Source organism: Hylaeus anthracinus, unplaced genomic scaffold (assembly GCF_026225885.1).
Source record: "Hylaeus anthracinus isolate JK02 unplaced genomic scaffold, UHH_iyHylAnth1.0_haploid 3, whole genome shotgun sequence".
NCBI lineage: Eukaryota > Metazoa > Arthropoda > Insecta > Hymenoptera > Colletidae > Hylaeus > Hylaeus anthracinus.
The window spans coordinates 7,375,093-7,396,758 of record NW_026535284.1 but is presented as its reverse complement, the minus strand read 5'-3'; the positions used below and the strand labels follow the sequence as shown (position 1 = coordinate 7,396,758).

Here is a 21,666-nt window from a genome sequence, read left to right as displayed (position 1 = left end):
TTCATGTACATTAAATGTAAGTTTCTCTATTCAACATACATTATGCATATTTTTTGTATGTTTTCCAATATTACTGTACTGCTATAACTACATAAAATGCATACTGTAATTGTAACCTTCCTGATAAATAATATTTTTCCAAAAAGTTTTGAGAGTTGATGTGAATTTCTCTTTCATGTACATTAAATGTAAGTTTCTCTATTCAACATACATTATGCATATTTTTTGTATGTTTTGCAATATTACTGTACTGCTATAAATACATAAAATCCGCACTCTAATTACAACCTTTCTGATAAATAATATTTTTCCAAAAAGTTTTGAGAGTTGATGTGAATTTCTCTTTCACATCATAATTTGCATTTTTTAACATGCAATTATCAGTGAAAATTTGATATTTCACAGTGACATCTTATCAAAGACTCTTCTACCACAAGAACTTCATTTTCTTTGACTGCATCTTGAAACAAATTCAATAAAAAATATATTTTAGATTACATTGAATTCAGGTGAAGATTAACTTTTAACTTAGTAGTATTTAACTTATCTGAAGAAATATGCGACAACGAGAATGCCATAGTAAGTTCTGTTTCTGAGAACAGAATGGTACAGATTCTTGAAAGGTCTCCAGAGAGTTTTTAGTACAGTAAAGCAATTAGCCTCAGCTGGATGTCGACTGAAAACAAAATTCCTGCTATAGCACTTTGGGAAATTCATTTTTTGTTTTCTCATACTTTGGTAAATATTCGTCCTGGTATTTATTGCTTGACAGATAGGAGATCTCAAATAGAAATTGGATATAAAATTATAATTTGGAAGTAAACATTATGTAGCATATCTTCTTTTTTTCCCAATGTTTTATTTGATCTGAAACAGAATTAGACAATTTAGTGATAAATTAAATACAATATAAAAATAATTACTCGTGTTGGATCTTAAGATAATTACAATTCGGTTGATAACAAATTCGCACACGCTTCAACTGATTCATGCAACGAAAATTTACAGCCGACTGTTATTTCTAACATCATAGTTTTAAATACAATTTTAGCTGTGTAAAAATCGAGACAAAATTTTGTTTAACATAAACGAACACGCGTATTTTTATTCTATACATAATTTACAATAATTTTATTTTTTTGTAAAAGAATATTTTATTTAGACCTTAATTTATCTATTGGTATAGTCATTTCGTCGTAAACTTACGAGAACTTTACAGTTTACTTCAATAAAGATACGAGGATAAAAATGAATACTAACATTGAAAAGAAGTATTACAGCGAAGTATCAAAGCAACATAATTTCGATAGTTCTTTGAATTCATTTTTTTTTAATACTTCTCGATTATACGTTTATCGCATTCATACAATTGACTACGTTGAATTAAAGATCATGGAATTGAAATTTATGTACACTTTCGCTTAATAAACATTAATAAAGTATCGATCAATTTTTATAGGATCAAAATGAGGATAAGATATTAATCAACTTTGTAATTTTTATTGTAATCGTTACAAACGTTAAATGCGAATTGCCATTTTCATTTCTTATGTACTAACACGCTGGAAAGGAAGCGAATGCCCCCCAATAAATAATAAACGAAAACGAAAGAAAGTCGAACGGAACTCATAAGAAATGACCATGGATAATTAGGTGAATTAAAAAAGAAATAGTATTTCGTGTTTTGCTTTCCTATCGAATGAACATTATCGATGGGTTTAAGGTAATGGGAAATATCGAAACGAAATTGGTGCGATTACAAACGAAGTTTTGTTTACTACGCTAAAATATACACGTAACTCTAAGGTTGATAAAGTACAACGGAACGACATTTGTTAAAGAAACTGAGGAAAGAGAGTGTTCAATACAATTAACAAGAATGTAATTAATTTATATATACGTATATAATTATTGAACACTTTTATTGGGAAACAGAACCGACATTTGTTAAAGAAACTGAGGAAAGAAAGTGTTCAATATAATCAACAAGAATGTAATTTATACATACGTATATAATTATTGAACACTTTTATTGGGAAACAGAACCGATTATCAGTTTCTTCTGAACCATTCGCAACGTTCGATAGTAAAAAAGTAATAGAAGCTGGCCTTTCCTTTCTTTCATGCAATCATCATGCTTCCATACACGCATACAAACATGTCCCTTGTTTTTTGTATAGTATAACGTAGCTGTACACGAAATTACTTACATTACTACTATATACACTAAGTTGTTTCTGTTGCTTCATCATCCGATTTTTGAAATTTTCCTGTGGTAGATTCAATCGAATCGATATTAATATAATACCGAAATAATAATAATAATAATAATAATAATAATAGTAGTAGTAGTAGTAGTAGTAGTAGTGTTGTAATAGTAATAGATCATCAACTTAGATATGTATAACAGTGTAACAAATACAGTATTGTATATTTGAAACGAATGTTCGATACTACATATAAAAGGATTCGCTTAAAATTTAGTAGAATTTCACAAATTTCTTTTTGTTATTATGCGTTAATTATTTATCTAACATTACGATAATTCTGCATATTGCTATCTTTGTACTATTTTCGCTTGGAAACATTTATAGAAAGAAATTTTGGAAAAATCAGATATCGATACCGATCGAATTACCTCAAATTAATCGAGGTCGAGTCGGATCTGTGCTGCAAAATCGAAATCGAAATCGGTAAGAACTTAAATAAATTGCCTAAGACAGAGATGACCAATTGTTGTTTGTGTCTTGCGTTAATATTCAACGTTATTTTTTTTTTGTGCATAATTGTAAATGGTACAATTGAAATTGAATGTAGTAGTAGTTTTAAGATATAAGTGCACAATAATGTGCATTAGTTAAATGAACCAAATTTTTTAGAACATTCAGTTTTTCATTATATCTTATAAGCTAGCATAAAGCTAGCACAGAGTAACGAGTCGGCCATCCCTGTCCCAGAGACTTAGGGGTTGTTCTTTTATTACATCACACTGATTTTGGTCGGTTTTACTCTACTTTATTCCTCCCCCTTCGTGTTCATTGCATTCATTGTTAGTTTACTCCCTTCTCATCCTACATTAAACTCATTGATATCCTTATAACATCCCTATTACAAATGTCACTGATATCCCTCTTTCTAACTACTTGACATAATGAAAGAACGGTCCCCTACCAGAAAGTTTGCGAAAGCTAATTTTATCACTTAATCTAACATATTTACAAGTTATCGTAACATCGCGCATCGGCATGAATTTTCGGTAATTCCAAGGTACATATCACGTAATAGTCAATCTCTGTTTTCTTTCTTTTATACAGAATAAAGCATTACAAATCCCGATTACCTTTGATACATTTTAAGAATACGTGGGCATCGTAGATCAATATTTTTAACGAATCTCTAGTATGACACTAATCTTCGCTAAGTGTATATTCCTCGTTGTAATATACGTAAATATTTCTATTCATGTTTCTATAACCTGTTTTTAATTTAATAAACAACGTAAGTGTTCCAATTAATTTGAAATCCTGATATTCTGTATTCTATATTCTATTATATTTCTTATGATGCATTTTACGCTTTACGTTTTATTTCCACGTATTCTTCATTTTTCGAAACATGTAACAACTCTTTTCATCTTACAATTTTTCAGATTAAATAATCACAATTTGGCACTCATTTCCTTTCGTCATCACTGTCATCCTCGGAACTGTACGCAAACGCGGAATAGACGTATTCCTGATTTGTGTTCTCATTTTCATCCTCTGATATATCTTGTTGAATCAGTATTTGATTTCCTTCGGTCACCATCAAAACAGCACCTTGCAGATCATCCAACTGCATACTTTCTACGTTATCGTCATTTTCTTCGCTTTCTTCATTTTCCTCGTGCTCTTCGTGGTCTTCGCTGTCATCACGCTCTTCATGTTCTTCATGTTCCTCATGTTCTTCGTGCTCTTCATTGTCCTCATGCTCTTCGTGCTCTTCATTGTCCTCATGCTCTTCGTGCTCTTCATTGTCCTCATGCTCTTCGTGCTCTTCATTGTCCTCATGCTCTTCGTGCTCTTCATTTTCCTCGCTCTCTTCGCTTCCCTCGCTATCATCATTTTCGCTGTCTTTGTCTTTTTCGCTATCACTTTCTTCGCTATCTTCATTTTCCTCTACATCGTTATTCTCTTCGTTATCTTCCATTTCTTCGTGTGCCTCGTTGCTCTCATTTTCTTCATTCTCCCCCATTTCTTCGTTGTCCTTACTTTCTTCGATAGAATTTTCATCAAAGTCATGTTTCGTATCTTCAAAGTCTTCGTCGCTTCGGTTTATAAATGTTTCAGAGCCAAAATCCAAAGACTCATTGGTAGACGTGCCTTTCCCATAAAAATTCGTTGATTTCAGAGAAGACTGATGTTGCATTTCGGATAAATTGCATAATTCTACCCTATTTTCGGTAACAGATATTATTGTATCGAGTTTGTGACCTCTCGATTGTTCGTTGGATATGTTTTCTGGAAGCAGAGGCATTATGGGACTGAGAATTGGAGGCCCATCGTCGTCCGACAGATCTTCTTCGTTTTTCTCTGCTTCTGTGCTTTTGGCTTCCTGAAGGTGTTCCAAAGTGAAACACTGCATGTTCTTTTCTTCCATTTCCAAATTATCTAATTCTTCGGAATCTTCGCTCTCGGAATTATAAGTGATTTCCCCGGTAGCTCTGGATTCACCTTCGGAATCATTTTCTTCTTCACCTTCGGAACTACTATCGCTTTCTGATTCTTCGGTGTCTGCTTCTTCTGCTTCAGATTCGAACTCTCCTTCCTCCACTTCTTCGATTACTCCATCGTCCGCTATTAGACTTCCTTCTGGCTTTTGTTCGTTCTTCAAATGTTCATCTTCTTCTTCCTCCTCCTCTTCTTCTTCCGTCTTCCCAGAACATGTATTAGAATGATCCGTTTCGTCGGTGACATTTTTGTGACATTTTGGACACGTAGTTCCATTACTCGCATGCCCAATGTGAATACTTGTGTGTAGTAGTAACTTGCTGCGCGCGTTGTGGTACCTGCCACACGTTTTACACGTAAAATTGTTTCCCTCGCACGACAATATTGCTTCGTGCATAGCTTTCAAATGCTCTGCTAGATCGTCATAATCTTTGCAAAGTTTCAGGCACACTCCACAAGTGACAGCAGCTTCTGCTCGATGAAACCGAATAAGGTGTTGCCATAAGTGTTTCTTCGCTGGCCACTGTTTTCCACATACCTCGCAGGCACATTCTGTATTAGTTGATTCATCGTAAACTTTTCTGGAATCCTTTCTCGAACACTTTATCGAAGACTTCACCCTCTGAGAAAGTGGCATGAGATTTGGAAGAGGTCTCTGACCAGAGAGTTGAAGATTGATATCTTCAAAAAGGTTGAAGTCGGGAATATTCAAATCTGACGTAGGTTCTTCTTTTTTAATTTGATTATTATTTTTCAAAATTTCTTCTCGATTGTCCAAAATGTCGTTTCGCAAAGGTAACAGTTCCACTTCTTTTCGCATGATATTTCTCCTGCAAGTCGCAACGTGGCTCCAATATAGCGTCTTTGTGCAGAACTGTCTCTTGCAATTTTTACAAATAAAACTCATTTTTCCACGCATTCTTCTCTGCTCTTCCTGTTTTAACCTCTTAAACATTCTTTCTGGATCGGTGTTATGCATATTACGATAATGTTTCGAAAGAGCATCGACGTTTACGAACATTTCCGGACACATCTCGCAATCAAAAGTATCCGTTAAGGATCTTTTTCTTTTCGAATCACTGGAATCCTCGTCGCAAAGATCCGCATCATACTCCACATCATCTGGTTCTTCTTTAACAATGATGTCAGGGGACTACGAAACAACAAGTATTACTTTTTATTGATTCTCTTTAAATTAAAATAACAAGTTACTCTACAAACTATTATTAACTTACCTCCATTTCAAAATCTTCATTTTTCGATCCAATATCTAGTCTATACTCGAATGCAGCAAGCTGATCTTTTGGGACATTATGTACAGTTTCATAATGATCTCTAATAGCGGAATCTTCTGTAAAAACAGCTAAACATTGTTTACATGTCCGAAATACTTTCCCATGGCACTTTTTAGTATGATCGAAAGCCTTCCATTTCGAAGCATACTGTTTCCCACAGACTTGACAGGTGTTGGGTTTCGAAAGAACACTGGAATGGACCTCTTCTACGTGACTTTTAAGTTCTTTCGGATCCTTCATTGGGATTAAGCATACTCCACAAGAAACACCAATCTCATTGCGATGAAGGGACAACACATGCATTTTTAATTTAAGTTTATTTTCCACGGTGTCGCCACAGAAGTCACAAACGTCAGGATTCGTATGATACCTATGGTCCTTCCTGTGGGCTTCTAGATCTTCCTTTGTTCTGAACAACTTTTTACAAGCTCCAAAATTGCAGGTCAAATCCGGGTGATCCATATGTTTCACTCTATTATGCGTCATAATGCCTAATTTCGAGGTGATCGTCTCGTTGCAAAGATGACAAGTGTACGTACTATGATGATTCTCAATGTGTTTTTGTAAACTGGCACGATCCTTAAATATTCTTTCGCAAGCTCTACATCTCGTTAGCAACGCTCCAGGATCTTTCCTATAATTCTGACATCCCTTCATATGTCTACGCAAAAGGTACCGCTTGTGAAATCCCTTATTACATTTCTCGCAATAATGCAAACTAACTTCCTCCGTTTTAAACTGCCGACTGTCTTTCCCGTCTTTTCTAGAATCCGGTTCGTATCTATGAATCTTTGAAATGTGAGCAGCCAAGTGATCCTTCGACGCGCTAGTTTTCAAGCAATAAGGACAGGTTACGTCCTCGTGGCCTTTGTGCACCCTGTTCACGTGTTTCCATAAGTGAGAAGTTCTTCCATAGCATTTGTTGCAGAGATCGCAAGGGAAAAGTCCGTGGACGACTCGTCTATGATTACACAATTTTTCTAAACTAGTGAACTTCAAATCTGTGCAAAGCTCGCAGCTTAATTCGGTTTCTCTGATTCGTCCGTCCACTTTGTGTTCGTTGTTTTCCATTCCGTTATTGCAAGCTTCCTCGAAACCATGAATTTTTCTATGTCTAGACATTTTGGATTTATTCGAATACGGCCTTCCACATATGTCGCAACTAAAATCGCCGTTCGTTAAAGGCCAATGCTTCGATTTAACGTGAGTACTTAATTGTAACACGTTTGGAAACACTTTCAGGCAAACCCCACAAATCAATGGAACAGTGTCTGAATGAACGCCCATGACATGTTTCCAGTAATCCACTCTACTACCCCAAAGTTTACCGCAAATTTCGCAGGTATTCGGGGACGAGCCTTGAATTGCATGATGTTGAATGTGATCGTTTCTGAGAGACTTCGTCGCAAAGATTTTACCACAATCTTCACGATCACATTTAATGGCTGGTTCGTTGCTGTGGGAGGAGCTAACGTGTAACCAACGTTCCCATTTACTAGGGTGCGAGCTGCCACAAAGTTCGCAAACAAAAAATAGATGGTATCCGGCTCTGTTTCCACCTCCATTTAAATTGGACGTATTCACAGAGTCTCCTGTCGGTATTAGTTGTTCCGACTGAAAGATTGTAAAATAGATAATTAATGATTTATAAAGAAGAAAACAATAAATTAAATATAGTTTTAATATTTTAAAATGTTCTTACCCTGTGTGCATTTCTTTGATGCCGAATTAAATGATCCTCGTTAGGGAATGATTTATAACAAATATAACAGTCTACTTTGTCTCCATCTTCATCGTAATCAAGCACTTGTTCGACAGATTCGTTGCCATTTATATTCTCTCCGTAATAATTACTATTCAACTGAACGAAGGTAGCAGGATCGTAATTTGGATCTACATTATGTATAGACACATGCGCGATCAATTTTTTTCTAGAATCGTGCTGCCTACCACAAATCGTACAGCTATACCTACGAGTTATAAAAAGAAATCAATTGTATAAACAACGACTAAAAATGTGAATGTAACAACAATTTGTATGAAAGCTATATCCTTATGTAAAAGAAATATTATAAACGATATACAATATTATGGATATACCTTCTTTGCTCAGAAAGTAATAATTTTGAACCACCGTGATACATGTTCACGTGATTCAAAAGTTGCGTGTTGTCTGCACAGATCTTCAAACAAACGCCGCATGCAAACGCTGCGAATTCTTTGTGAGTAGCTCGAATGTGAAGCCAAAGAGATGCGCGATCATTAAAGTCGCGAGTACAGATTTCGCAAACGAACACAGTTTCAATTTCGATAAGGTTCTCTTGGCTACTCTCGCGATCCTCTTCCTCGTTTTTAACATTTGTCTAAAATTAAACAAAAAAATAAAATATGTGTAAAGTAAATCGTGTAATCTCTACAAAGGAAATTTTCATACGTATCGCGTCTCATACAAATATAAAGGAAAGCTTTCTTAAAAACTATACCTCTGGAGATAACGGGAATTCAGAAGAAGTCTTTCCCTCGTAATCAACATCTATAGATTCGTTCCAATTCCGTAATACACTTTTCTTTAAACACTTATCGCTTTCTACGATAGGACATGGATCAACGCCGTGTAACGTTTGAATATGTCTGCTTAAAGAAGATTTGAGAACAAAATCTTTTTTGCACAGAATGCAGATGAATGGCTTATCAGCATCGTGAATTGCTTCGTGTTCCTTCAAATCATCGATCGAGGTGAAAAGTTGAGGACAAGATTCACAGTACCATTTTCTGTCATTTCTCATATCTGTGCTTTCTGTTTTTGGCAGCTTTTTTGGTTTACAATTTGCTGTGAACTTGTCTTCGAGATCTCGTTTAAGATTATCTCCTTTTGTTAATGCTTGTTTCAGAATTGTCAATTGAGGATTTTTAGCCAGCTTTGCCTCTGCACTCCTATAGTCTTTGCTATCATCATCGCTACCGATACTTGACGCTTCAGAACTATCCACAATTTTACTATCCCTACTCTTACTTTTCGCCAAGTGATCTAATCTCTGTTCTTCGATGCAGATCCTTCCATGAAGATTCAATTCCATAGCATCCATACAAATTTTTCCACAGGCGTTGCACTGACATCTGTTTTCTGGACGATAGGAATTGTTCACTGGAACCTCCGTGGGCGCAGGAAGACCGGCATGACGCGATGTTATATGTTCTTCCAAATTTTTTCGGGTCGAATAAATCCGTGAACAATAACCGCATGTCACAGCTGGGTGGCCTCTAATACAAAAATTATTATATCATCAATATTATTACATTATTAAAAATAATAAATACATTCTAATACATTTATAATTAAAAACAAACCTATGAGTCGTTGATACATGGCCCCAGCGGTGCTTTCCGGTCGAATAAGATTTATGGCAAAGATCACACTGATAAGGTCTCTTGTACGAAGTGTGATCATCCGTAAGAACTTTTTCACCAATCACATCACCAGCTCCAACGTGGATACGTGCATGCAAAGATAAATGGCCCTTTGAACTGAATGCTTTGTTACACAAGGAACAAACATAAACTTCATGTTGTTGGGATGTGTGCTGTAATAATAAATCATCGATTATGTTTCCATCGTTCAAAACATTTCGACAATTCAAGGACAATGATTTAAATATCATACCTCTGGTAAGCTATTAGGAAGTTCTTGATGTCTTAATTCTGATTCTGCAGGTTCTTCCGCGACTATCGAAGTCATTTCCAAAAAGTCGCTTGGATTTGTTTCCATATCCATTTCATACTCTTCTGAACGACGATCCTCAGAATCGTCCACTATCGTGGCTGAAACAGAAAAATGAAAGAATTTTCTTCTATTTCGTTTCAGGTATAATTGATTAATTTTTGAAAGATTAAAATATCAAAGTACCTTCATCCGTGCCACTATTGTCAACAATTTCTTCGGTCTCGTGATCAGCCTCTCCATCAGAATTTAATCTAGGTGGTGTGCCTAAGGCAGCATTTGGATTCACAACAGGAGCCTCTGGAATTAACATTGGCATACTTTCCTTTCTCTTCAGCAACTGTAAATCGTTGCAACTAGTTATGGTGGTTGTAACACCTGCACCCTAAAAGAAAACGTAAAATGCTCGTTATTGTTATATTATTTAGAAATTATGAAATCGATCAAATCTGCATTTTGTATAATTATGTTCATTTTAGTGTGAACTAATGAAGTACACTTTTGAAATAATGCAGTTTAATAGAATTTTACCGATTCTGAGGGTGGTAAACATCTTTCCAAGAGGGCCACTGCATTGACGCATGCTGTTCTAAAATCGTAGAAATTTTCCAAATTGTACGTGCACCGGTAACAGAGGCATTTTGGTAGGCGATCATCTTCTGTAATCTGTAATTAAATATTTAAATATTACCATTATATTCTCTAGACAAATTAAGTAAAAGTACAGTTAATATGTAAATGAGTTCAGTGAACTAAAAAATAATAAAGACACTCACAATTAGAATTATTATAAAATACAAACAATGTTATTAAACAATGAATTCCATTTGACATGAATAATGAAAGAATTGTCAGGAACATTCTTTGAATAATGAATAATGATGTATTTGACTATGATGTAATTGACACTACTAAGAATTATATAACTATATACAAAAAGAGAATTCTTATGCACTTAATGAGTAAGTAATATAGTTTAAAAGTATTAATTTATATTTTGAATTACTTTACGTTCTTATTATATATTAGTTAGTACATAATTTCTTATATAATAGGTTAATTGTGTTTAATTATATTTAACTTGTTAAATCGGTAAGGTATAAATGACTCTAACAAGATAAAAAATATTTGATGATTGGTTTTGAGATACTTGAAATAAACTGTTATTGATTTTGTTGACTACAGTTTCATTTAATATGAAATAATAAAGATTGATAGAAAAATTAATTGGAATTAATTCATTTTTTTTTTTGTATAATAAGGAAAGTAATTTTAGTGATCTTACATGTTTACAAAAACAAATTAGTATAAAATGCATAACGTCTTTGATTATTCCAATGATTCCAATTAAGAAATAGATAGAAGAAAAACAAAACAGTTGAATCAAGAAAAGTTACATGGTTCTATATCAATAAGTTGAATAATGTATGTCACATGAAAATAATAATATTCTAATTAAAATAAAAATGTATTAAAAAAGACTATTAGAATGATAAGAGTATCGCATAATGGAACATTAAATTACGAATCTTGTACATAGAGTTTTTAGAATCAAAATAGTTCGTTCAACTTTCACATTATTTTTTTGAAAGTATTTACATTCGTTCAAAAATTCAAAATGTTTACATGTATGTATTTATATAACTCTTGAAAACACATGTTACTACTGTTAATAACATGAAACATTATACTCATTGAGTCAAAATATATAATGTTACAGCTGAAAAATGTAAACACATATCAAGAGATGCAGTACGAAAATATTCTGTCATAAAAGTTATACATTAATGTTAGCACAATAAAATTGCGTTAAATAATTCATCTTAAAAAGGGGCAATGAAAAATGTTTAAAAAGAGATTTAAAGTAAAAGAAAGTAAATCGAAAAATAAAACGAGAACAAATTAATACGTTTATTAATTTGTAATGCTTGCTTTTTCGAAACGTACAAAATTTAATTAGTATTAACATAAATATTATGAAGTATATGCAAAGAAAGAGGTCAAGTAAATACATTCCAAAAAGATGCAGAAAAACCCACAGAATCAATCAAATTTTTAAAATTAATTTGAATGCATCTGAAGCGGCAAAAACTGTATGCAAAGGCTTCAAACGTAAAACTACCAAGCGCTACACGTAAAAAAATACGTCGAAGAGTGCTTTTCCGCGAGAAAACGTATTTGTCAGATACAAATCGAGTACAAACGAACGAGAAGATTTTCACGTCGAAAAGAGGAGATTATTTCCGAAACAACTTGACACGAAACGAGAGTAAGTTCCATGCAGAGGTAACGTGTAATCACGTAGATAGAGGAAGACGAACCTGAAAGGGTAGACAAGCTTGTATCTTGTCAACGAGCTGTCTACTCTTGCCCTCTTGACCGAAGATGTCCATCTTGACGGCGTCGTAGGATGCGCAAAGTCTGCAGAGCTCCTGGTAGCGTTCCCTGGGCTCCATCGTCGGCGTGGCCACGAAGAGGATCACGATACTGGCCCGAGGAATTTGGATAATCCGAATTTCCTCGTGGCAGTGTAGAAAAAGGCTCCTCTGGCCCGGACTCGGCCTTCTTCTTCTTCTTCCTCGGATCACATCCTTCGGAGCGGGGATCCGCGGCTCGCTGCGACACCGCGCGGCTTCCGTTTACGGGTTACTTCCTGGCGATTTTCACGACAGTTAAGGCCCCGGGCGCCGCCATCTTGTACACAGACACTTGTTTCGTCGGTCCTGTCGAGCACGACCTCCTCCATGTCGCTAGGTATCTTGCGCTTCGCGGCAGATATCCAGTAATTTTTTGATACTTTAGAAACCGCGAATTGTATTTTGGCCTTGTATAAGGCCCGTTCATATCGAATTCATTTCTGCCGCTTCATTGGGCGTTTACAATGAACGTAACGTTCGCGGCAAACATGAACCGATTGGTTCCTGTTTATCTAGTTACTAAATTTGTTTTCACTAATTTTCGCTGTACAGGGTGTCTGAAAAATGTTGTATCATCTTGAAAGGGGTGGTTCGGGAGGTGATTTGAAACAACTTTTTCCTTAGCAAAAATGTTGTCCGGGGCTTCGTTGAGGAGATATTAATGGAAAACATTGACCAATCAGCGGGCGCTCCATTGGCATACTCGCGCTCTGATTGGTCCGGGGAGCGCGTAGCCTACGCTACCGCGAGCGCTCCACTGGCATACTCGCACTCTGATTGGTCAGTGTTTTCCGTTAATATCTCCTCAACGAAGTCTCGGACAACATTTTCGCTAAGAAAAAAGTTGTTTCAAATCACCTCCCGAACCACCCCTTTCAAGGTGTTACAACATTTTTGGAACACCTTGTATTTATTTTTAATATGTAAACTAAAGTTACCATATCGATATTTAATTCGACTGCGTTTACGTTGAACGTATGAAATTTGTAAAAAATACAAATGAAATACAAATAAAGTAATTATATGACTTATATTTTGTTGGATTTGGCAAACTATCGTATATACTCTTATCACGAGTTGTACAAAAATAAAAGAAAACCTAACCTTAATTTGACTACTTTTAATTCCTTCATATGCTGTAGTTCAATCACCCTTTCGTTATCAATGTTTTACTATTATCTATTATTGCTTTCACAGATTTCTGTATCTCATACTCTGTATGAATAACTAAATTATATTTCCCGATATTTTGTATATAATTACATACTTTGTTTAGTACATACACACATATATATATATATATATATATATATATATATATATATATATATATATATATATATATCTATATCAACAATTTAACCTAACTCGACCATAATATTCATCTATAATTAGTTTAAATCAATAATACATTCTGTAAAAAAAATAATAATAATAATTCTGTAATTAGATCTCATTGGATTTCATATACATTGCGATGAGATGACATTCTTGATCTTTTGACCAAGAGTGTAGTTATAAATTCAGAAAAATTTAAAAGCAATATAGCAACGAACTATTTGGAACTATCCTGCAATTCTATATGTAATTATTAATATATTTTACATCATCGGAAGAAAATATTTAAGGTATCAAATAATAAAAATAAAATTTTGATTTACCACGCATCAATCTACGAAATATCCCTAGCCAGAGCGTCGTGTCGAAGTTGCAAACCAATTTTGTCTCTATGACCTGTTTACATTAAATTTCATCTCATGAAATATACCATATACATCTATACATGCTGCTCCATTAATCATAATATAATCAAAAGGAAGATTTCATGCAAGATGAATGAAAAATATTACATGAAATTTTTGTTTGGAAATACAATAACCACAAACTAGTCATAGTAACGCCATCAAGCGTTTTAGCTAAGCAACCACTAGTATTTTCCTCGAACGGTAAAACCCGGCTACTCGGTTGTATTATGTACGTATGAATTATTTAAATAATGCTACCTCACAATGTTTACATTTCTGTTTCCTTCTTCTGTGTATTCTTAAACAAAATATTTACAAGTTAGAAAATATAATTTGCAATTTTTTTATTTGTACAATTATTAGAGACCTTTGAATTTTTAACTTTCAGTGTTATTTAAAAACATGGATAACTTCTCTGATCCTCTTAGTTTTAATAAACAAACAGCTACCCTATTGCGTGGTTTGGGTGTACCTGAATTAATACCAGAATGCAAGAAAAGAAATATATCAACTGATACGTTGCATGAACTCAGTACACAGGAATTGATAATGTTAGGTAACTTAAATAAATTTGGATATACAGCTTTAAAGAAATTAAATAAAATTAATTAATCTTGATACAGGAGTCGATCCTATTAAGGCTGAGAAAATTAGGAATTCTTTAAATGTAAGAAGGAACAGATCTGGCACTGTAATAACAAATTCTTCGGACAGGTATATTTGAAATAAGTATGTCATTATAATAAAAATAATCTAAAATAATAAAGAAATTCTGTATGCTTCTATGTTTAGATACAAGTGTTTTATTATATTATTTGTTGAATAGGCCTTGACATAAAAACAACTGATTAAGACTTGTAAACTTTTTAGACTTCAGCATTGTCTTGAGATAATTAAGCACTCAGAGCAACAGATATCTCTAATACAAGCATTTGTAGCTTATTGTAGATTAAGGCTTGTGAAAGAGAGAATTAACATTTTTGTGGATCCCAACAAATGTTTAAGCGCATCTGACGTATTATCAATTTCTGCAAATGCAACATTGGCAGAATTAGATGAAGTGATACAAAATCTTTCTAAACTGGAAAAATTAATTTTAAGGGTAAAGATTCTAAAAATAATATCCTGATGAACTGTTAGTATACTAACATATGTTATGTATATATAATGAATTTTTATTCGTTTTTTGCAGTCAAGAGGGAAACCAAAACACGACAAAAACCATCGACTGTATTTTCTAATTAGTGGAGTAGGTTTAGTATCACTTGTATTATTAAAGATATGTATGAGATGATTACTTTGATGTAAGCAATTTATAAATAATAAACAAGCAATCCTATTTAAATCTAGTAATAATAGTCTAGTAATAATAGCCAGGAAAATTATTCCCAAGCTATAATTTGTTTATTTCTTATCAATATTTTTTGTCTATAAATTTGTAAATTAAAGTAAATAAAGGAGGTTCGATTCTATCGAATTTATATCGATATCCATTTAAATTTTACCGCGTTTCAAGCAAATGACATTATTAATTGACTGAGTAGACAAAAAGACGATGGCTGAAGATATCATTACTCTTGTCTATAATATTATCAGAGTCTGCTCTGATTCTATAATGACTTGAAGTCCTTGTTGAGCTAAGGAGTTCTTCAAGGACACTATGCTTATACCCCTGTCTTTTTTATTTTCGAATTTCGCTTTTGAAATAAAATGATGAATGCCCTTGAAGTTTCAAAATCCAAACAAAGACTTTACACTGTGACCCATGAGTTTCATACGTAACGAAGTATACGTATTTTACATGGTTTGGTACTTATCATAGGTAAATTACATCACATATGTGATGTAAACCACGTGGTTTACCATAGACAAGATGCTACTTAATTGTGAAAAGAAAATTAACTACAGTGATGGGCAAAACCCTTGGCTTCAAATAAATCTGAAGTTTGCTAATATGTTTGTCTCATTTCCTCTCTTGAAAATTTTCCAAAGAAGGAAATTACTAATACTTAATTTAGGTATTCATTTGTATCTGACAAATCGAAATAATGACTAATCTAGTAATAATCATACAGGTGTATATGATTTGCTAAATTAGATAAAATATAAATCATAACATCATATTATGGAAAAAAGGAGTACAATTATGAAGGAGAGACCTTTGCATTAATAAGTAAATATTATTAATAATGGATCTAGGAAAAGCATTATTTTAATCGTGTAACTTTTTTTCAAGCTCCAATTTCATGTTTTCAGAAAATGTCAAGTATATATTGCATTGTGTAATGTATACTTGTTTACTTTATTTGCAACTTATTCGTACTTTTCCTAAACCTGATGCGCTTGTTATACGGAATCGAATTAAACGCTCGCAATTAGTATGCAGTGCTTTGTTCTGCGTATAAAAAATGAGTACGGTATAAATGAAGCCAATGCCAATTATAATTATAATAGCTGAATAAGCTGTACACCTTCTCGATGTCGCTACCTACAATCACCGATAATCATTCGAGACTTTGACCTCACGCCATAGTACAGGAGATTTGCGTTTCATTGACTAAGACGTTTGTGTATATAATCCTGCAAGTTTAACTGTTTCGTAGTAATCTAATAACGTTTTTTTTTTATTATCTAACGTCAGTTTTAATTTGAATTATCTCGGATGTGTTTGAGACGCCGTATCAAGAAATCGAATGTGTAGTAATCATTCTTAATTACGAATTTATATAATCCTTTATATTGAACGTGGACTGACTTTGTTGTTCGTCGAATGATGATTATCCGCCAATGACAAAGATCTGTCCTTATTTGACCAATCAATTTTCACCGATTTCTCTCTATCCACGCCCGTTACATGTCTCAATTATTTTCTTGACAACATTTTTGTCTATGTCACCATTCCTCGACACATTCCGAGTGGAAGGGTTAGTTACACCGAGGTTTCAGAAATAATTTTAAACGGGTGAGTTCGACTCTCGTGAAAAAACATACGAATTACTATAAATTTAATCTTGTTAATAGTGCATTGTAAAATTAAAGTTTATTTCTCTGCGTTACTTGCAATTTCATTCAACTTCGAAATTCAAAACTTGTTGTGGAAGAAATTATTAAAAAATTGTTGTAATTAATGTATCGTTAGATTTACCGAAGCGAAATGTTTCCTAATTCGTTGAATTGTACAAGTTTATTATTCGAGACGTGTAAAATGATAATTTGATAACACTTTTTATTCAGGAATCGCAGGTTTTGATAAAGTGTTTCTATTTTTACGGAAGTAGGTTAAGTTGAATAGTTTATTTTAATGGTTATTTGTAAATAATGAATTCAGATGTTAAGAATAGTTTAAATTTTACAATCGTTCGTCGATGATTCATGATACCGATAAGATGTATTATTTATTTTATTTTTATCGATAAGTAGATGTATTTTTCTTTTGTGTTTACTTTTTGTAATTTTCTTTTGTACTTTGAAAATTGTTTTTATTAAAATTCGACCATTCCGATATAAAGTTATTCATACGTATTCTAGTATTCCTTTTTGTGAATATGCATTTATGAAAGTCTCATCAAGTATGTATAATGAAAATGATAAAAAACTTGCTTAAATGCATTATTCCTCATCTTATACCATACACTTTGTAACATTTATTTTAACATAAAAACAAACCAGTTGCTTATATGTTTACATAATTATTTATGAACATTTTGGATGAACTGAAACAAATATCATGATACATAATATAAAGAAAAAAGTATAGCAGATATTATATTATTATCGTATGTAAAATTTATGATAAATCTAATTGTTTGTTTCAGGCACGAAGAAAATTCAAAATCTACAAGTGATATATACATATGTTTTTTTCTTTACTGAGTCCACATATAATATAGTTAACAAGATGGACCTGTCGATATTGAAGGAGTCTACAATAGTTCACCTGATGTTTGCTATAACATTTTTCACATCGGGTGTGATAATGAATTTCTTCCAGTGTCTTTTGTACTTTGGCCTCAGGCCTTTATCCAAATATTTTTATCGGAAGATTGGTTACTATCTCTGCTATGCTTATTTTAGTCGTAAGTAAATATTTTATCCTGTGTATAAAATTTTCACATTTTATTTAATTATAAAATATGGGTCATACAACTGATTCTGCTAACTTTATGTTACTTCCTTTGGCTTGTGGTTTTCATATCACTTTTAGTGTTAAGATATTTTTTAATCTAATCTATAAGACATTAAACGAATTATAAGTAACTGTAAACTTTATTTTCAGAGTTGGTATGTATGGCAGAATGGTGGTCTGGGTCAGATTTCGTATTGTATGCGGAGAAAGAAGATTTTGAAAAGTACTTTGGTCGTGAACATGTGTTACTATTAATGAACCATAGGTTTGAGATAGACTGGCTCACTGGATGGGTCTTTTGCGAACGAGTTGGAGTACTAGGTGTAAGTTACATGTACATACATTATCATTATATATATAAAAGAATAATTTTAAGTTTTAGTTATATATATTGTAAAATATATTCATGTTTTAGAATTGCAAAGCATATGCAAAAAAGGCAATACAATTTATTCCAACTCTAGGTTGGGGACTCAAATTTGCTGAATCTATATTTTTAGAAAGAAATTGGGAAAAGGATAAACAAATAATCGGTAATCAAATTGCAGAACTTGGAAATTATCCAGATAGCATATGGGTAATTAATTTTTGTGTTATCTTTTACACTTAACTATGAGTTTTTGAGTTTCAATTATGTTTGAAGTATTATTTTCTTTGAAATGATCTCCACAGTTACTTTTGAATGCTGAAGGAACGCGTTTCACAAAACGAAAATTAGAAGCCAGTCAAAAGTTTTCCCAAGAAAAGGGTCTTCCAGTATTAAAGTACCATTTAACACCGCGAACAAAGGGTTTCACAGCAAGCGTACCGCACATGCGAGGCAAATTTCCAGCAATTTATGATGTCCAATTACATTTTAACGAAGATAATCCGGTGAAACCAACAATAACAAACTTATTGTTGGGAAAACGGGTCGAGGGCCATATGATAATACGAAGAATTCCATTGGAAGAAGTACCGGATGGTGATGAAGCCGCAGCTGAATGGTTATATAAACTTTATGAAAGAAAGGTAGATCTTATAAAATTATTTCCATAATATTATCAGCAAATCTGGATCTAGTTGTAAAATTGTTTTCTTCTTGTTTAGGATCGTTTGGCGGAGAGTTTCATCAAGACAGGTGACTTCTTTGCGATCAGTGGTGTACCTAGACTAGATCGTATGCAAGTGCCCAGGAGACGTTATAGTCTTATAAATACAATATTTTGGATGGCGGTAATTTTAGTACCAATGCTTTATTATTTGGTCAAACTGTTCTTGTCTGGATCGACGATATATTTGTTTACTGGTGTCGGTATTCTTCTCTTATGTAAGTATTTTGATAATATAGGTTGAATACATATTGTTTTATATATTTATATCGCTCTTCTAAAAGCAATCTTACGTTTCAGTTTATGTACTCATGCAAAAAACGATAGGGATGTCTGAAATAAGCAAAAGTTCGTCTTATGGAGCCGATGATACAAAATCGAAGTAAAAGAAACGGAAGAAAAATGAATAATAAAAGGAATACACCGTGAGAAAGTCGATACATCTTCAGAGGCTATTGCCGAATGAGTATTATCGTGTTATCTTTTCGCGTAATGTATTCCATGTGATTGTCTCTGTACAAAAACCACTTTACGTGACACATTTATAATAGCTTGCGAAAGTATTTGAGTTCTACACTGTTAATGGTACTTTTTTATTTTAGTTTCATTTTAGTTTCCGTACCTACTTGGACGAACAAATAGAATTTCAAACGGAATCGAGGTTTCGAAAATTAGTATTTGATTATTCAAGAATCTTGTTAAAAAATTGCATATTTTATAAAGAAAATAATTGCAACTGCAAATAATTTTGTTATCAAAGTATCTATGTTACATTAACGTTTTCCATTCAAATACTTTTGTAAGTAGATGTATGTTATGACTGTGGATGTATGTATATAAGTATATGTATAGACGCACATGTACGTAACGACATACGTTGAGTATGTCTTCTGAAACAGTCTTCTTGCTAACACTGTACTCAAAAAATTTACATTCGTATTCATTTTTTAAATTTTTTGTTTTTATTTTTCTTGTAAAGCCGTTGTTCTTGTTAAATAAATGATTTAATCCTACTAATTGTATTTTTAAAGTACATAGTATAGATTTTCTCAATTTTGTCAAATGCGCGTAATTCTATAGGAATTACTTTTCAATTTTTTTAAATTATGAATGATACCCTTTGACAGAAGGGAATATTACCTGTTTAATTTTCTGATTTTCGCGTGTTACTTTCATGATGTTTTTCCACGTAGCCTTCGAAGGGTCTGGCAATATACTGAACTGTTCTTAATTTCCCTCTCGCATCATAATATCCATACTGTCCTTTGACCGTGCCATCTTGAAGCCTCTCTTCCAGTCTATATTGTCTATTCTTTCTAAGAAAGACGTATTATGTATTGTTAGTTAAGTACTTATAAGGATATACAATATTTTATTTATGACGAAACATGTGTATACGTACACAAAATCTGAACTAAGCTGAGTTTGTAATAAATAAATAATTTTATGTCAAATCTCTACGAGTAGAGTTGCATTAATTTAAAAATTCAATGATATCTCACCCGTGTCCAGTATCGAATCCAAACATGTACGTTTGCGGTCCTTTGTGGCCTTCTATTTGAAATTGTATTCTGTCAGTCTCTTTGGATAAGTTCCAAGGATTCACGTATTCTTTTTCTTTCAAACGTTCATTGCTGTCGAATTTATTTTCTTTTGAACCGTGCAATGCGAGCTTAACATCTTTCTTTATCTTGGATTTTGAATCCTTTTTATAGCGTGGTATCAATTGCTGATCCTTTTCGTAAAATCGATGATTTTTTGGCGAGGAAACGTTGGTTGCCCATACGAGAACTGCATTTGTTAGAAGCTGAAAAGAAAAAGAAATTGTTAGTAATTTAAATGAGAGAATTTAACGGGTGTATAGTTTTAAATTTTGGTATCGAATGGTTCGATATACGAGGTCCGAGAATAAAGAAGATATTATGTACTCTGAACCGTAAATTCAATCCTGATTTGTCTCGCTTTCACGCGTTCTTTATGGCTCATCGCTTTCAAATTCATGACTCACAATCTATTTACATACATCTTTTAGTATTTACATACAGCTTTTAGAAATAAAAGACTGTAATATTCTAATATGAATATTTGTAAAGGATAGAAAACATTAATTAATATGAACGTTTTATAGGAATATTTAAATTAACATTGAAAGATACATTAATGATTGATTGACGAGTCGCTTGAAGGACATTTGAAATAAAAAGTCTTGACTCACCAAAAACGTAATATGCATTTTGCGGCTTCAATACGGAAGAAGGAAGAAGAGGAAAGAGACTGATTCTCTTGCAAAATTCTTATGCGATTTAGTATTGTTTCTACTCCATTGTAACTCTTGAGCTACTTTCTTTAATGTTTCCTCCCTCTTCAAACTTCCCCTTCCAAATGGAGGCCCTTTCTACGATTAGAATTGATATTATAAAATATCCATCGAACGTTCGATAAATTTGCAAATAACAAACAAACGATAATGAAATATCGAGACGACAATAAATTACATTTTCAGAACATAGAGAAGAGCGATCAACCTTCTCAAATGGCAAACGATAATACAATTTTGAGATGACA

The 21,666-nt window shown here is 33.1% G+C and overlaps 4 protein-coding genes across 8 annotated transcripts in view; 2 read left to right on the top strand and 2 right to left on the bottom strand.

Annotated features, from left to right (window-relative positions):
• Nucleotides 1–837: 837 nt before the first annotated feature.
• Nucleotides 838–12,745, bottom strand: LOC128894401 (zinc finger protein Xfin-like). The gene is made up of 10 exons (XM_054156115.1): nt 12,044–12,745; nt 10,254–10,388; nt 9,909–10,107; nt 9,666–9,823; nt 9,353–9,585; nt 8,488–9,265; nt 8,105–8,367; nt 7,707–7,974; nt 5,945–7,618; nt 838–5,862 (listed from the first exon to the last, which is right to left on the bottom strand). Exons 1-10 carry the CDS (start codon nt 12,176–12,178, stop codon nt 3,673–3,675), a joined length of 6,033 nt encoding a protein of 2,010 aa, XP_054012090.1. The 5' UTR covers nt 12,179–12,745; the 3' UTR covers nt 838–3,672.
• A 929-nt stretch (nt 12,746–13,674) lies between these two features.
• LOC128894163 (uncharacterized) lies at nt 13,675–16,349 on the top strand. The gene is made up of 5 exons (XM_054155668.1): nt 13,675–14,113; nt 14,273–14,440; nt 14,508–14,598; nt 14,755–14,986; nt 15,077–16,349. The coding sequence occupies exons 2-5, from the start codon at nt 14,287–14,289 to the stop codon at nt 15,176–15,178; spliced, it is 579 nt and encodes a 192-aa protein (XP_054011643.1). The 5' UTR covers nt 13,675–14,113; nt 14,273–14,286; the 3' UTR covers nt 15,179–16,349.
• Nucleotides 16,350–16,410: 61 nt separating this feature from the next.
• LOC128894158 (1-acyl-sn-glycerol-3-phosphate acyltransferase gamma-like) lies at nt 16,411–20,114 on the top strand. 2 transcript variants are annotated; one of them, XM_054155662.1, is made up of 7 exons: nt 16,411–16,846; nt 17,700–17,960; nt 18,161–18,333; nt 18,426–18,587; nt 18,683–19,021; nt 19,100–19,319; nt 19,402–20,114. In XM_054155662.1, exons 2-7 carry the CDS (start codon nt 17,783–17,785, stop codon nt 19,485–19,487), a joined length of 1,158 nt encoding a protein of 385 aa, XP_054011637.1. In that variant the 5' UTR covers nt 16,411–16,846; nt 17,700–17,782; the 3' UTR covers nt 19,488–20,114. The 2 variants fall into 2 exon arrangements, with proteins under 2 accessions (XP_054011637.1, XP_054011638.1); XM_054155663.1 differs by lacking the exon at nt 16,411–16,846 and adding an exon at nt 16,907–17,158.
• A 120-nt stretch (nt 20,115–20,234) lies between these two features.
• The window catches only part of LOC128894164 (uncharacterized), a 1,635-nt gene continuing 203 nt past the window's right edge, over nt 20,235–21,666 (bottom strand). The window contains exons 2-4 of one of the 4 annotated variants that reach the window (XM_054155670.1): nt 21,037–21,496; nt 20,604–20,908; nt 20,235–20,417 (exon numbers count right to left, since the gene is read on the bottom strand). In XM_054155670.1, coding sequence (XP_054011645.1) covers nt 20,246–20,417; nt 20,604–20,908; nt 21,037–21,102 — 543 coding nt within the window. In that variant the 5' untranslated portion in view covers nt 21,103–21,496 and the 3' untranslated portion in view covers nt 20,235–20,245. Of the gene's footprint in view, nt 20,418–20,603; nt 20,909–21,036; nt 21,655–21,666 lie in introns of those variants that run through there. The other 3 variants (XM_054155669.1, XM_054155671.1, XM_054155672.1) reach the window with 3 other exon arrangements.

Coding starts and splice junctions, on each gene's coding strand:
- LOC128894401 (XM_054156115.1), bottom strand. CDS start 12,178: ATGGAGCCCAGGGAACGCTACCAGGAGCTCTGCAGACTTTGCGCATCC. Junction 10,389..12,043: donor AAGCTTGTCTACCCTTTCAG/GTTCGTCTTCCT, acceptor ATTTAATTACAG/ATTACAGAAGATGATCGCCT. Junction 9,586..9,665: donor TTCCTAATAGCTTACCAGAG/GTATGATATTTA, acceptor TTATTATTACAG/CACACATCCCAACAACATGA.
- LOC128894158 (XM_054155662.1), top strand. CDS start 17,783: ATGGACCTGTCGATATTGAAGGAGTCTACAATAGTTCACCTGATGTTT. Junction 18,588..18,682: donor ATTATCCAGATAGCATATGG/GTAATTAATTTT, acceptor TGATCTCCACAG/TTACTTTTGAATGCTGAAGG. Junction 19,320..19,401: donor TGTCGGTATTCTTCTCTTAT/GTAAGTATTTTG, acceptor CTTACGTTTCAG/TTTATGTACTCATGCAAAAA.
- LOC128894163 (XM_054155668.1), top strand. CDS start 14,287: ATGGATAACTTCTCTGATCCTCTTAGTTTTAATAAACAAACAGCTACC. Junction 14,441..14,507: donor ACAGGAATTGATAATGTTAG/GTAACTTAAATA, acceptor ATCTTGATACAG/GAGTCGATCCTATTAAGGCT. Junction 14,987..15,076: donor TGGAAAAATTAATTTTAAGG/GTAAAGATTCTA, acceptor CGTTTTTTGCAG/TCAAGAGGGAAACCAAAACA.